The 11495-nt window shown below is 49.3% G+C and overlaps 1 protein-coding gene across 1 annotated transcript in view; it reads left to right on the top strand.

The window, feature by feature from the left end:
* znf804a (zinc finger protein 804A) overlaps positions 1-7490 on the top strand; it is a 126041-nt gene extending 118551 nt beyond the window's left edge. Inside the window, exons 4-7 of the mRNA XM_063212846.1 lie at positions 3182-3295; positions 3404-6386; positions 6975-7129; positions 7214-7490. Of these exons, the coding sequence (XP_063068916.1) occupies positions 3182-3295; positions 3404-6386; positions 6975-7129; positions 7214-7490 (3529 nt within the window). The remainder of the gene's footprint in view (positions 1-3181; positions 3296-3403; positions 6387-6974; positions 7130-7213) is intronic.
* The last annotated feature ends 4005 nt before the right edge of the window (positions 7491-11495 follow it).

The following is an 11495-nucleotide window of genomic DNA, read 5'->3' as shown; positions in this document are numbered from 1 at the left end:
CGCGCACTCACTCACTCACACACACACACACACACACACACACACACACACACACACACACACACACACACACGAAAATACTCTCACACTATACACCACACACACACTTTAAGATGACTATGTCCTGGGCCCAGCCAAAGCTGTCAGCGCCCCCTGCACACAGGGAAGCCAATAGGGGAGGACAAAGGGTACAGTTGTCCCAGGCCCCGTGACAGATGGGGCCCAGAATTCTCATTACATTGTATGTATTGGGTGAGGGGCCCTTTCAGATGACTTTGTCCTGGGCCCAGTGAAAGCTGTCAGCGGCCCCTGCACAGTGCACTTACAGCAGCATCTGCTGTGCCTCACGCTGGCACAGTAAATGCATGCACACACGAAAATGGGAACACACCAGTGTTAATTTCGTCAACCACGACGATGACGAAAATATTTCGTCAACGCCCCTTTTTCCCTTGACGATGACGAGACGATGACGCACTAAAAATTGCCTCAAGCAAATCAAAATATGACGAAAATAAAAAAAATATTGTCGTCAAGGAGACTAATGGACATTAAAAATATATAATTATTAATAATTGATTTGTAATTTGTAATTGTAATATAGGCCTAAGTGTCTTGAACTTCATAGGTGATTGCGCGCTCACGCTGTGTTGCCTCGCTTGTATCTGCTGGCAGCCAATGCATGGCGCGGCTCAGTCAGTAGTTCTGTAGCCTAGTAGTTCAGTGAGTCCATTTAAGTTGAGTTTAGGTCCTAAAACATTCCCAGAGAAAGACAAAAAATAGCCGACGTTGAGGGAGGTGTTCATTTTGAAACATGTACAACAATTTCTTGTCCATGACGAAGACCTCACTCTGTTATCAAAGAACCGAGGATAATAGCCATAACCTAACGTTTCTGCAGTAGGTAATGACAGTCGCGCCAATCCTCCTCTGATACTGTCATTCTAAACCTCCTCGAACTTCCACTATTCTCCTTTTCACTTAGGCTGTCTTAGCCCGGCGTTCGTTGTCTGTTCTTTTCTGTAATGTTTGCTATATTTGTTGTTTAACCATATGAGTAGGCAGTTCGCAAGAAAGTCATGAAGGTCGGATTTGTGAATTTATTTAAATCAGTCACCGCGGGAGCGCGCGCCAGCAGGGGGAAAGTTGGCCTGTCTAAAGTAACCGAGGCACGGCTACTGTAGCCTAGTTTTGAAAAGAATCAATGGATGGGCGATCGCTAAAGAGTTTTAAACTGTTGAGATTTGAAACTTGTTCTCGTCGAGAGCAACGCTAAAAGACCCAAGGAAGTCGACAGCATTTCCATGCGTCTTCAGCGTCTTCCTAAGTTCCAAAAACTCTTTTCAGGTCATGCTTATCGAGCCTCGACACACCCGACAAACAAAACAGCATTAGTGTTTAAATATGTGTATGTGCGTGTCCTTTCTATCGTCCAGTCTGCATACCCCTGCCTAACTATTTTTCCTGGGACTTTTGCAGGGCATACGAAGTGCGCTCGCGCAATCTATTTAAGCCTATTCCACACATGCCGCACGAGTCATTATCGTTCTCTGCTCGCATTGCCAATTGAAAACAAAAACCGCTAACTTGCATAGTCTAACATCAGCAGTATTTTATCTGACTCGTGGTCATCGGGAAGCCACTATCAGGGAGACTTCTTGAACTTCATGCAGACTTGGGATGTCTGGTCTTCCCACTGCCGGCAATCTGCAGGCTTTAAGTCCCGCGGTCAGGTGAAGAAGAGCATGTAGCCTCCTCCGTGATCAAACTCAAAATCAAATATAATATGCAGCAGCTTCTAATGCACGAGAGGGAGGGAGGGAGAGAGAGATAGAGAGCGCGCAGCCTGCACCTGGACGTGTGTGTGTGAGAGTGTGAGATGCTCTTTTGCTCTATGATGTTGAAATGACTGATTTGGGTTTTGGTGGAAAATGACCAAGTAACAAGGTGAATATTTGCTGCAATAGGCAATATTAGTAATAATTTGTGAAATAACAATAGCCATTGTAGGTTATTTATTTTACACCACAATATTGAGTAAAATGACTTAATATCGAAATGTTGACTAAAATTTAAAATGTTGACTAAAATGACTAAAATGACTAAAATTTGACTATGACTAAAATTGATTTTCGTCATTTTGACTAAGACTAAGACTAAATTGGGAAGGCAATTACTAAAATATGACTAAGACTAAAATTGATTTTCGTCATTGTGACTAAGACTAAGACTAAATCAAAAAAAGTTGACGAAATTAACACTGACACACAAACACACACGCACACTGACATGGAAACTCACTCACACACACACACAGACATCTGTCTTAGACAAACACACACATACACAGATATATTTATCTCACATACACGAACATGGAGAGTTGAACACACACGCGCACACACATACAGTTTTGTATTTCACATACATAAAGATGGAGACATGCACACAGATGTGCTAACTTAAACGTACAGAACACACACATACACACACAAACCCACACACTTTGACACAAAAACGCACACCCAAGCACATCTGTGCCTTACACAGACTTGTGCACACGCACATGCCTGAAGACACGCCCTCACACAGACACACACACACACACACATACACACTAACACATTTCTGCATTTGTTTCTCCAGTAGCAGCTAATAGTCCTGATTGTGCCGATGATGCTGCATGCTATGAGCTCTATTAGCTTAGCGTAGTGTTCACTTCCTCCCCCAGAGAGGGGATATGGAAGAATGTTCACAGCATATGCTATTGTTTGCCTTTTGTCTTTCATCTTCTCTCTCTCTCTCTCTCTCTCTCTCTCTCTCTCTCTCTCTCTCTCTCTCTCTCTCTCTGTCTCTCTCTCTCTCTCTGTCTCTGTCTGTCTCTCTCTCTCCATCTCAATCTCTCTCCCACTTCAGTATGTGTATGACTTTCTCTGTCTGTCTCTCTCTGTTTCTGATGGTCTGTCCGTCCGTCTGTCTGTCGCTCTCTCTCTCTTTCTCTCTCCCACTCTCTCGCTCTCTCTGCCTCTTTCCCTCTCTGTCACTCCCACCCACTCACTGATTCTCTTTTTGCCTTTGTGTGTGTGTGTGTGTGTGTGTGTGTGTGTGTGTGTGTGTGTGTGTGTGTGTGTGTGTGTGTGTGTGTGTGTGTGTGTGTGTGTGTTTTGTCATCCCCATGCAGTGCTCCGGGGAGTGGCCCGATGTTCAAATCCACCACGGTGGCAGTGGAGGCCGGTCTGAAGGACCCCTGTGGTGGCGACGGCGACGGTGACGGCAGCCCTCCCGACGAGATCCAGGGACTCTACAATGCCGCAGAGGCAGGACTCCAAACCCACAGCAGCGACAGCAGCAGCGGCAGCAGCAGCAGTGACAGTGCTTGCAACAATGCTTCTGGTTTGGCAGCCAGCGGCAACAGTAGCTCTGGCAACAACAACAACAACAACAACAACAAGCCGTTGCCGTGGCCCCACGCAACGCCAGGCAACAAGCAGAAGAAGGGATTCGGCAACGGCAGCCGACGGAAGATTGCCTTCTCGTTCTCGTTCCCAAAGAGGGCCTGCGTGAAGCTGGAGTCTTCGGCCGCGGTGTTCTGCGAGGCCACGGAGGAGGGGTCGATGGAGCGCAGTCGCAGGCAAAGACTACGCGCTCCACTCGCTGAACTTGCTGACCTCTTCCCTTGCTCCCCCACTGGAAACGTGGCTCACATTCACACTGACAAGGTGCTTAATTGTGACGAGGAGACAATTTACTGCATTGGTGCACAACAAGGCCCCCAGTTCTCTCCAAAGAGTGACAGTGTGGAGAGCGAGGGGGGGTCGTCGTCGACTTCAGATGTTCTTCTCGGGGGCCAAGAGGAGATCCCGGGGCCTTCCGATTCGGATCTGTGCGCTCTGCTGGTGTACTCCGAGGACGTGGCGAGCAGTCCCTCTCTGTCACATATAACTTCCTCCCCGTTCACCCTCAACAGTGAGGACATCGCGCTGGACTCTGAGGACTCTGTGAACTGTGAGAGTCTGAAAAGCGGTGACACTAACGGGGGTCAGGAAGTCAAAGACAGAGGTCACGACGACGCCACCGCCATTGAAGAGCCCGGTGTGTCTGAGGACAGCCTTGGCGGCGGCCATTTAAGTCCTCAGAACTCTTCAGACGTGTGCAGCGAGGCAGAGTCCTCAAACGGAGGTCACGCCTCAGAGGAAAGGTCTGCTCTTCCTCCCCCTCCTCCTCTTCCTCCTGCCCCTCCCTTCTCTACTCTGCCAAAGGCTCCCTTCACAAAGCCGAGTCAGCCTTTTTTCTCCGTGAGGAGCAGAGACGGTCACACCGTTCTCCAGTGGCCCTCGGAGATGCTGTCGTTCACCAAAACCGGCCCGGCCCTGTCCTACAGCTGCAACCCGCTCCACTTTGATTTCAAGAGGGGGTCACACAGTCGAGCGTGCGGTGACCCACGGCAGCAGCAGCAGCACGCCGCCGACACCAAGACGGATGAGGAGTCCGTCATCTTGGCCAGCCCGTCATCGGCGAGCCCGGAGGGAAAATCCATGAGTCCAGACAAGCATATTGAGGAGGCAGCCACCACCACGTTCAGTCTCGACCACAGCAGTCCCACCGGAGACACAGAGACAAAATCAAAAAAGGGGGGCACGTACGCTGCGAGTGACGCAGAGAGCTGCCTCGGACTAAAAATACAACACGCCAAATGCAAATACTCGAACGAGCGCTCCCACGGCATGAAGGAAAAACTTCGAGTTAGGGACAGGAGACATTACAGAAGCCACAACAGGAAGAAGAGGCGGCGACGGAGGAGGAAGAGGCGGTCACGTGTCCACCGCGAGGTCGAGAGAGGAGGAAGCTGTGGTGTCGGCGGAGGAGGAGATAAAGACGACGCAGAAACGTGCAGGAGATTCCAACGGCGCAGCTTCGAGTGTCGGAGCGAAGATGTCGAAGGCGCCTCTCTTGATTCCCAATTTCGAGCCGGCACTTCAGGCCAAGTGCAGCAGCAACAGCAGCCGCAGCCGCAGTCGCAGCAGAGGCAGCCATTGGAGAAGTCAAAGCAATCAGCTCTGATTGGCTACAGCGGCGGTCACATGGTCAAGAGGCTGCGTGGCAGGAGGCAGGAAACAGCGGGGTGCATAAACGGCCCAGCGGGGGCCCGCGATCTATTTGATCAGGCCTTAGGAGAAGATAGTGAAAAGGTACTTGCTCCAGGAGGAGATCGTATTGGTGGTGGTGGAAGTGATGGTAGTGGTGCAGTGAGCAGCACAGGCTTTCCATCTGCCTGCCTGACATGCTTGATGGGCCGGGGGTCCTGTCGGCATGACAGGGGCTTCGAGCCCCGGTGCCAGCCCCAGACCTCGGGGTTCACAAGTCGCTTTCTTCACGAGCTGCCACTTCACATGGCTGACGCGAGCTGCGGCGTCGGCATCAAAGACCTGTGGCGCAGTAACCAGCGATTGAAGAGGAAGCGCAGCGCCTCGTTGAGCGACATGGACGACGTCGTGTGTTGCTCGGATCGGTTGACGTGCGCCTGTCTCGGCGGCGCAACGTTCTGCGGCAGACGGATGATGAATGAGCAGGAGGAGAACGATCACAGGCACCAGAGCTGCTCAGCCAAGAGGCAGGACTCTGAATTTTGTGCGCACATTCATTGCTGGAAGAGAAGGAAAATTTGCCCAGCCATACATCAGCGTCCCGAATGCACCCCAATGCCACACACAGCCCCTGTCACTGAAAGCCATGCTCGAATCGACGACGAAAGCGCAGCAAGCTGTGCAAATCCAAATAGGGATATAAGCCCGGCCCGAAAAGCTGAAGGTGACAGTGGTGTTGGCTGTGACAGTGCCAGTGCCAGTGGCAGAGGCGGCGGTATCAGCGCAGACAAAAGCTCATGTACTATTGATGATAAGGAGATCCCTGCGGTGGCCAGCTCGCCGGCCCAGAGCTCCATTATCCCTGACCCGGGTCAGTACGCGGCCGATAGTAGCCACCGCCGCCGCCAGACAGCCAGCCCATCTCGGCCTCAGATCAATGAGAGGCAGAGGCAGGGACAGCCGTCACAGCATCAAGCTCCCACAGATAACCTCCCTCCTCCTCCTCGCTCCCATCCCCTTCCACCAACTCCCCTTCCCCCACCTCCTGCTCTTTTCCAGGCCGCACAAAAAACAAGACATCCGAGTCCTGTAGTGGAGGCCCCAGGAGACGTGAGCGACAGCTGCGTCACTAATGTCAGCGCGGCATCTCGACACAGCGACCTGGCACCGGAGCAGCGCTCTAACAAGCCAGCAGCGGCGGCGGCGGTGGAGGCAGCCCTGCCAGCGGCAGGGGCAGAGGCAGTGGCAGGGGTGGGCATAGCCATGGCAGTCCCATGTTCGCCAGCTGCAGCCGCCACCCAGGTGTGCTTGGCAGACACACGAGACAGCGAGAGAGACAACGATAGAGACAGAGACAGAGACAGAGACACAGCAGCAGCGTTGGCAAGGCCTGAAAAGGCCGGCCAGGACAAATCGTGTCAGCACAGCAGCGTCAGCAGCACCTGTGGCAGCAGTGATGGCGGCGGCAGCAGCAGCAGCAGCTGCAGTCCTGTGGTGCAACCCCCAAAGTTTCAGCTGTCTACAGGCAGGGCTGTCGTGGAGGAGGAGACGACTGGCAGGGAGAGCTACCGGACCACCAGCAGTGCTTTCTACAGTCCTGCCCCCCCTTCCCATCCTCCTCATCCTCCTCCTCATCCTCATCCTCCTACTCCTCCTCCACCTTCTGCTGCTCTGGCTAAGCCTGGCCCTACGCAGGTGCCGCGCTTCCAGCATCCACCCAGCAGCATGGAGAGACACTGCCTTCTGCAGATCCAGACACACAGACAGGTGCTCCACCACCACCACCACCATCCCCACCAGCAGCACCAGCACCACCATCAGCAGCAAGTCTTTCAGGCAACCAAGCTAAAGACAGTGCTGTCCCATCCCCATCCTCATACCCAGCCCCAGCCTCAACCCCAGCCCCAGCCTATTCCAGTGTCCGTGTCCTCTCCCATCCACCTCCATCCTGTCCACCTGACCACCCACCCATCCGTGCCTCCCTCCGGATCCATCACCATCCGCCACACCATCCTCCAGCACCACCACCACCACGCCACGTTCCTGGGCCCACCTCCCCACCACCACCACCCACACCCACACCAACACCAACCCACCGCTCCTCCTCCTCCTCCCCCACCACCGCCTCCTCCTCCCCCTCCCCCACACACACAGCTATTCCCGCAGGTGCTGCCGATGACTCGCCTGCCCTTGGGACACGCGGACATGTGCCCGCCGCCGCCGGGCGCCCCGACTTTCGTAACTACTCCCCCCCACCACCAGGTGTCCGTGATGGCAGCCGGGCCGCCGGGCCGCATCCATCACCCAGTGGCTGTGACCTTCCATGCCTTGCACCGCCCGGCCCCCGTGTTCCCCCCAATGCTGTCCCCGCACCCCGCCGTCATACCGCTGCAGCCCCTCTTCTGACAGTGGACAATGCACCTGTGGGTTCACCTGTTTATCGAGGTAGTAGTGGTAGGAAAAGTCATACAGTTCAATGCGCTCTCCATCGAAATGAATTATATAAATACATAAATAAATCAGTAAAAGGAATAAAATAATAAAATTAGGATGTTAGGGTAGCCACATTAGCATCATAGGAAAATGCAGAGAGAAGTATTTCACTTGAGTAGCTTGTCAGTGCATTGAGGTTAGAGGAGAGTAACAAAAAAAAAGTGTATTTGTGTAATGTTATTGCACCTAACTTTTCTGGCTTCTATTAAGAAAACACAAAACTGGAGCAATGTTTTATTCAGCAACACCACTGTTAATTAGGTTTGAGACCTTTTTATAGTAACAATCCATTCCGTGTTGACTGAGGATAAAGTCACATTTAGGTCACATTTGAATACCGACACACGCTGGTTTGAAATCCTAAAGAAAAATATTATGATGATGCAAGTTAATTGGCGAGCTTGCCGCCGTCACAGTGGTGGGTCCTTCCCAAAAGTAAAGGCAGAGAGAGAGAGAGAAAGGGAGAGAGAGAGAGAGAGAGAGAGAGAGAGAGAGAGAGAAAGGGAGAGAGAGAGAGAGAGAGAGAGAGAGGGAGAGAGAGAGAAAATTATCACAAAAGCTACATCAAGCTACAAAGTCCAGAACCTTCCTGTGCCAAATGTGCTTCCCCCTCCACATACACTAAGTCAGTCTCCAGCAAACATTATCTATCTAGACAGTGCCATTAGCAGACTGTGTGTAATGCAAGCATTATGTAGGGTTGTAATTTTCAAATGACCAATTTTCAACCAGCGCTGTCTGGAATAGATAGGGTAAATTCAGACGACTTCTAGCCTGTGAGGTTTTATATGGTCATTTCAGACACACCACAGAGAGAGAGAGAGAGAGAGAGAGAGAGAGAGAGAGAGAGAGAGAGAGAGAGAGAGAGCGAGAGCGAGGGCGAGAGAGAGATGAATGGTGATATGCCTCAGCTACATTACATTACAATGAAATGTGTTGAAGTTGAGTTTGCTTTTTCCCAGTGAGTGGTGTTGTGTGTGGGTGTTATTCATGCGTTGGCTTGTTGTGCAGCCTTGTAGGAGGCTGAGCACTGATTGGCTCTCATTCTCCATGTCTTTAATACCTATGAGAGCTGAGTCGGCTGGATGGCATGACAACCGTTACCAAAAGCAGCAGCGCAGGCCACTTTATTTATTTTAGGTTTAGTTTTTTTTAATCTATCAACACAGTATTTCAACAGTAATAAGTCACGTGATGTTTTATGTAATGTAAAAAAAAAACGTGTTAAGTAATGGCTTTAGAAGACTTCACAATCAGGCTGAGGAAAACAAGTGGAGATGATGATAAACAGCACATTATATGGTCAGGCTAACAAAAAACAACATATACGTAACATAGTTAACATGTCCGCTGTATGGACAGAAAGTAGGCTATTTTAGCAGAGTCAAAATAAGGATTTTTACTTGATCTAGTCTAGCATTACTTTCAGTAAAGCGGAGATTGCGAACACAACAGGTAACAAGTAAGATATTCAAGGTGAAGTGACCTAATTAAGAATTTCAGAGTATCCTCTGCTCATCATTCTCTCTCCACTGGCCCTTCTGCTAAGTAAGCACACGGATGGCACTGTGTTTAATGGGGAAGGGCTGTGAACTCTCCATCATTGGCCTCATTGGTTGACGCACAGATGATTTTCTGCTCTAGGCCAGTGTTGCCAGATGGAAAATGCTGAATTATCGTACCAAAACATCAGAATTATCGTTTTGAGGGCCTTTTTGGGAGGAAATGATCGTACAAGACCAAAATTGTTGTTTTAAGGCATCTAAATGAACTGAATGACAACTCTGAAATGATCGTACAATCGTGTTTTTTTATCGTACAGCGGACAAAATGGACAAAATTAAGGTATAAATACGATAATTATCGTACATCTGGCAACACTGCGACAAAGTCTGACATCCAAAAGGCATGCCATACATACAGTAACTCAACATGCTAATTGCTTTCTGCAGTATGTACATGTCCAGGTTTAACTGTTTCCTTCTGTGTTTGTTTTATTGTGTGTCTGCTAATTCACTACTGAGGATAGTGTTGTTATTGAACATAATGGGAGAAGGCACCATAGCGTTAAGACCGTGTATGGTCTTTGTCCTCTGCTTCATTTCCTCCCATTGGCCTTTAATCTAATAGACCCACTGTATACTGCAGACATCATTAGCTTTCAGGCTATTAGCGCTACACACATTAAACCCTGATTCGTTCCGAAGCACAAAACACTATGAAGTGCTATTTTGGAAGCAAAGTGTTTACACGTTACCATTCAAGTCACATACGATACGAAAGGCTGTAGCATACCTCCTCAGATCAACATAATGGATTAATTGTGAAGTCTTTTCTTCAGCGTTAATTTGATAGATCAGAGAGAAGAGAATGCTCCCTGCTACGGTATAGCAGTGCATTAGCATCTGCATTCAGCAGAAGCTGTGATCCGTACTCTTTGAAAGGTTTGTCAAATTCCCAAATGAACTGCTCTTCTGCTGAGAAGCCAGAGCCAATAAATCTATCCTTTTTTTTCACCCCCCCCCCTCGCTCCTCTATCCCTTCTTCCAATCCAAGTGCTTGCTCATTAGATTTCAGCGGGCTAGACGAGCCAACTCAAATATAGCATGTGGCAGGCGCCTCCTGACCACCTCAAGAGGGTTACAAGTGTCAAGCGCTGCGGCTCAGAGGAGGGTTGCCAATTATTCCATGTCAAATATAACCAAACTAAGAAAGAAATAAAGGAGTCCCTACTACCCTACCAGTACTCTTGCTCCTTGCTTGCATCAGATCAGCCGAGTCGACCGCCCCAAATAAAGTCCATTGTCCAACCGAGTAATGGGTTTTTCCTTGCTAAATCTGTATGTCTATAGCTGATTATCTTTGTTCTGGTTGAGGGGGGGGTATGTGGCGTGGGAATGTTTGACACTGCAGAGGCTGCAATCTGGAACACCTGTGGGTTTGATATGGCAAAACTAGAGCTTTTTGTCAATGGAACTCTTGTACACCGGGCCGTTGACACGGGGGGACAAAGGGGGTATGTTGTCATGGGCCCAAGGAGATAGGGGCCCCAGAATTGGGTCCTCGCTACATTGTATGCATTGGATAAGGGGCCATTTCAGATGACTTTGTCCCGGGCCTAGCAAAAGCTGTCAACGGTCTGCTGGTACTGCTTGTACATGCCATATGACTTGAGTTTGTTGATGTCTTGCAAGAAACACTGTATTTGACCTACAGCAGTGAGTGTGCAACATAAGAAGTGAAAAGATGGGAATGGAAGGAAGCCTTTCAAAGTTGGTATACCGTATATCTGCACCTGTTGTGTGAGTCTGCATTATACGTTGTGCGAACGCACAATATTAATGTGTTTTCTTTCTCAAGTCCACCCAACTTTGCTTTCATGACCTGTACATGGTGTAAATTAGCAAACGTTTATAATTAATGTAATATTTAAATGTATTATGTAAATACGTTCCTGTTTTTATTGTGCAATGTACCCTATTACATGTATGAATTATTTAGATAAGACAAAGCAACTATGTTTTTTACGCCACTTTGCCAACCGAATGATGTTATAGTAATATCTAATAAAATAGACAAATGACTTTGGGTTTTCCCTTGTGTCTTCATTTCACTCCTCTATGTCTGTGATATTCAAAAGCACTCCAGGCGCCTTTCTAGTCCTTTCTATAGCAGCCCCTTTGCAAACACTTGAATAGTCATCTGTTGCAATAGAATACACAGAGGACATCATTTGCTTTGGTTTGGTGGGCAACCAATGGCAGAGCACACTCAACTCTTTTGTAATGTCAAGCCAAGTATCACAAGTGGCAGGGCTAGACCGGCCATATGGCATACCGGGCATTTCCCGGTGGGCCCTGCACCCTCGTGGCCCCCTATTTTCAGAAATGTTACAAAATCTATATATTTTTTTACATT

Source organism: Engraulis encrasicolus, chromosome 13 (genome assembly GCF_034702125.1).
Source record: "Engraulis encrasicolus isolate BLACKSEA-1 chromosome 13, IST_EnEncr_1.0, whole genome shotgun sequence".
NCBI classification, from domain to species: domain Eukaryota; kingdom Metazoa; phylum Chordata; class Actinopteri; order Clupeiformes; family Engraulidae; genus Engraulis; species Engraulis encrasicolus.
Note: the sequence above shows the minus strand (reverse complement) of the source record. Positions and strands in the feature narration are given on the sequence as shown.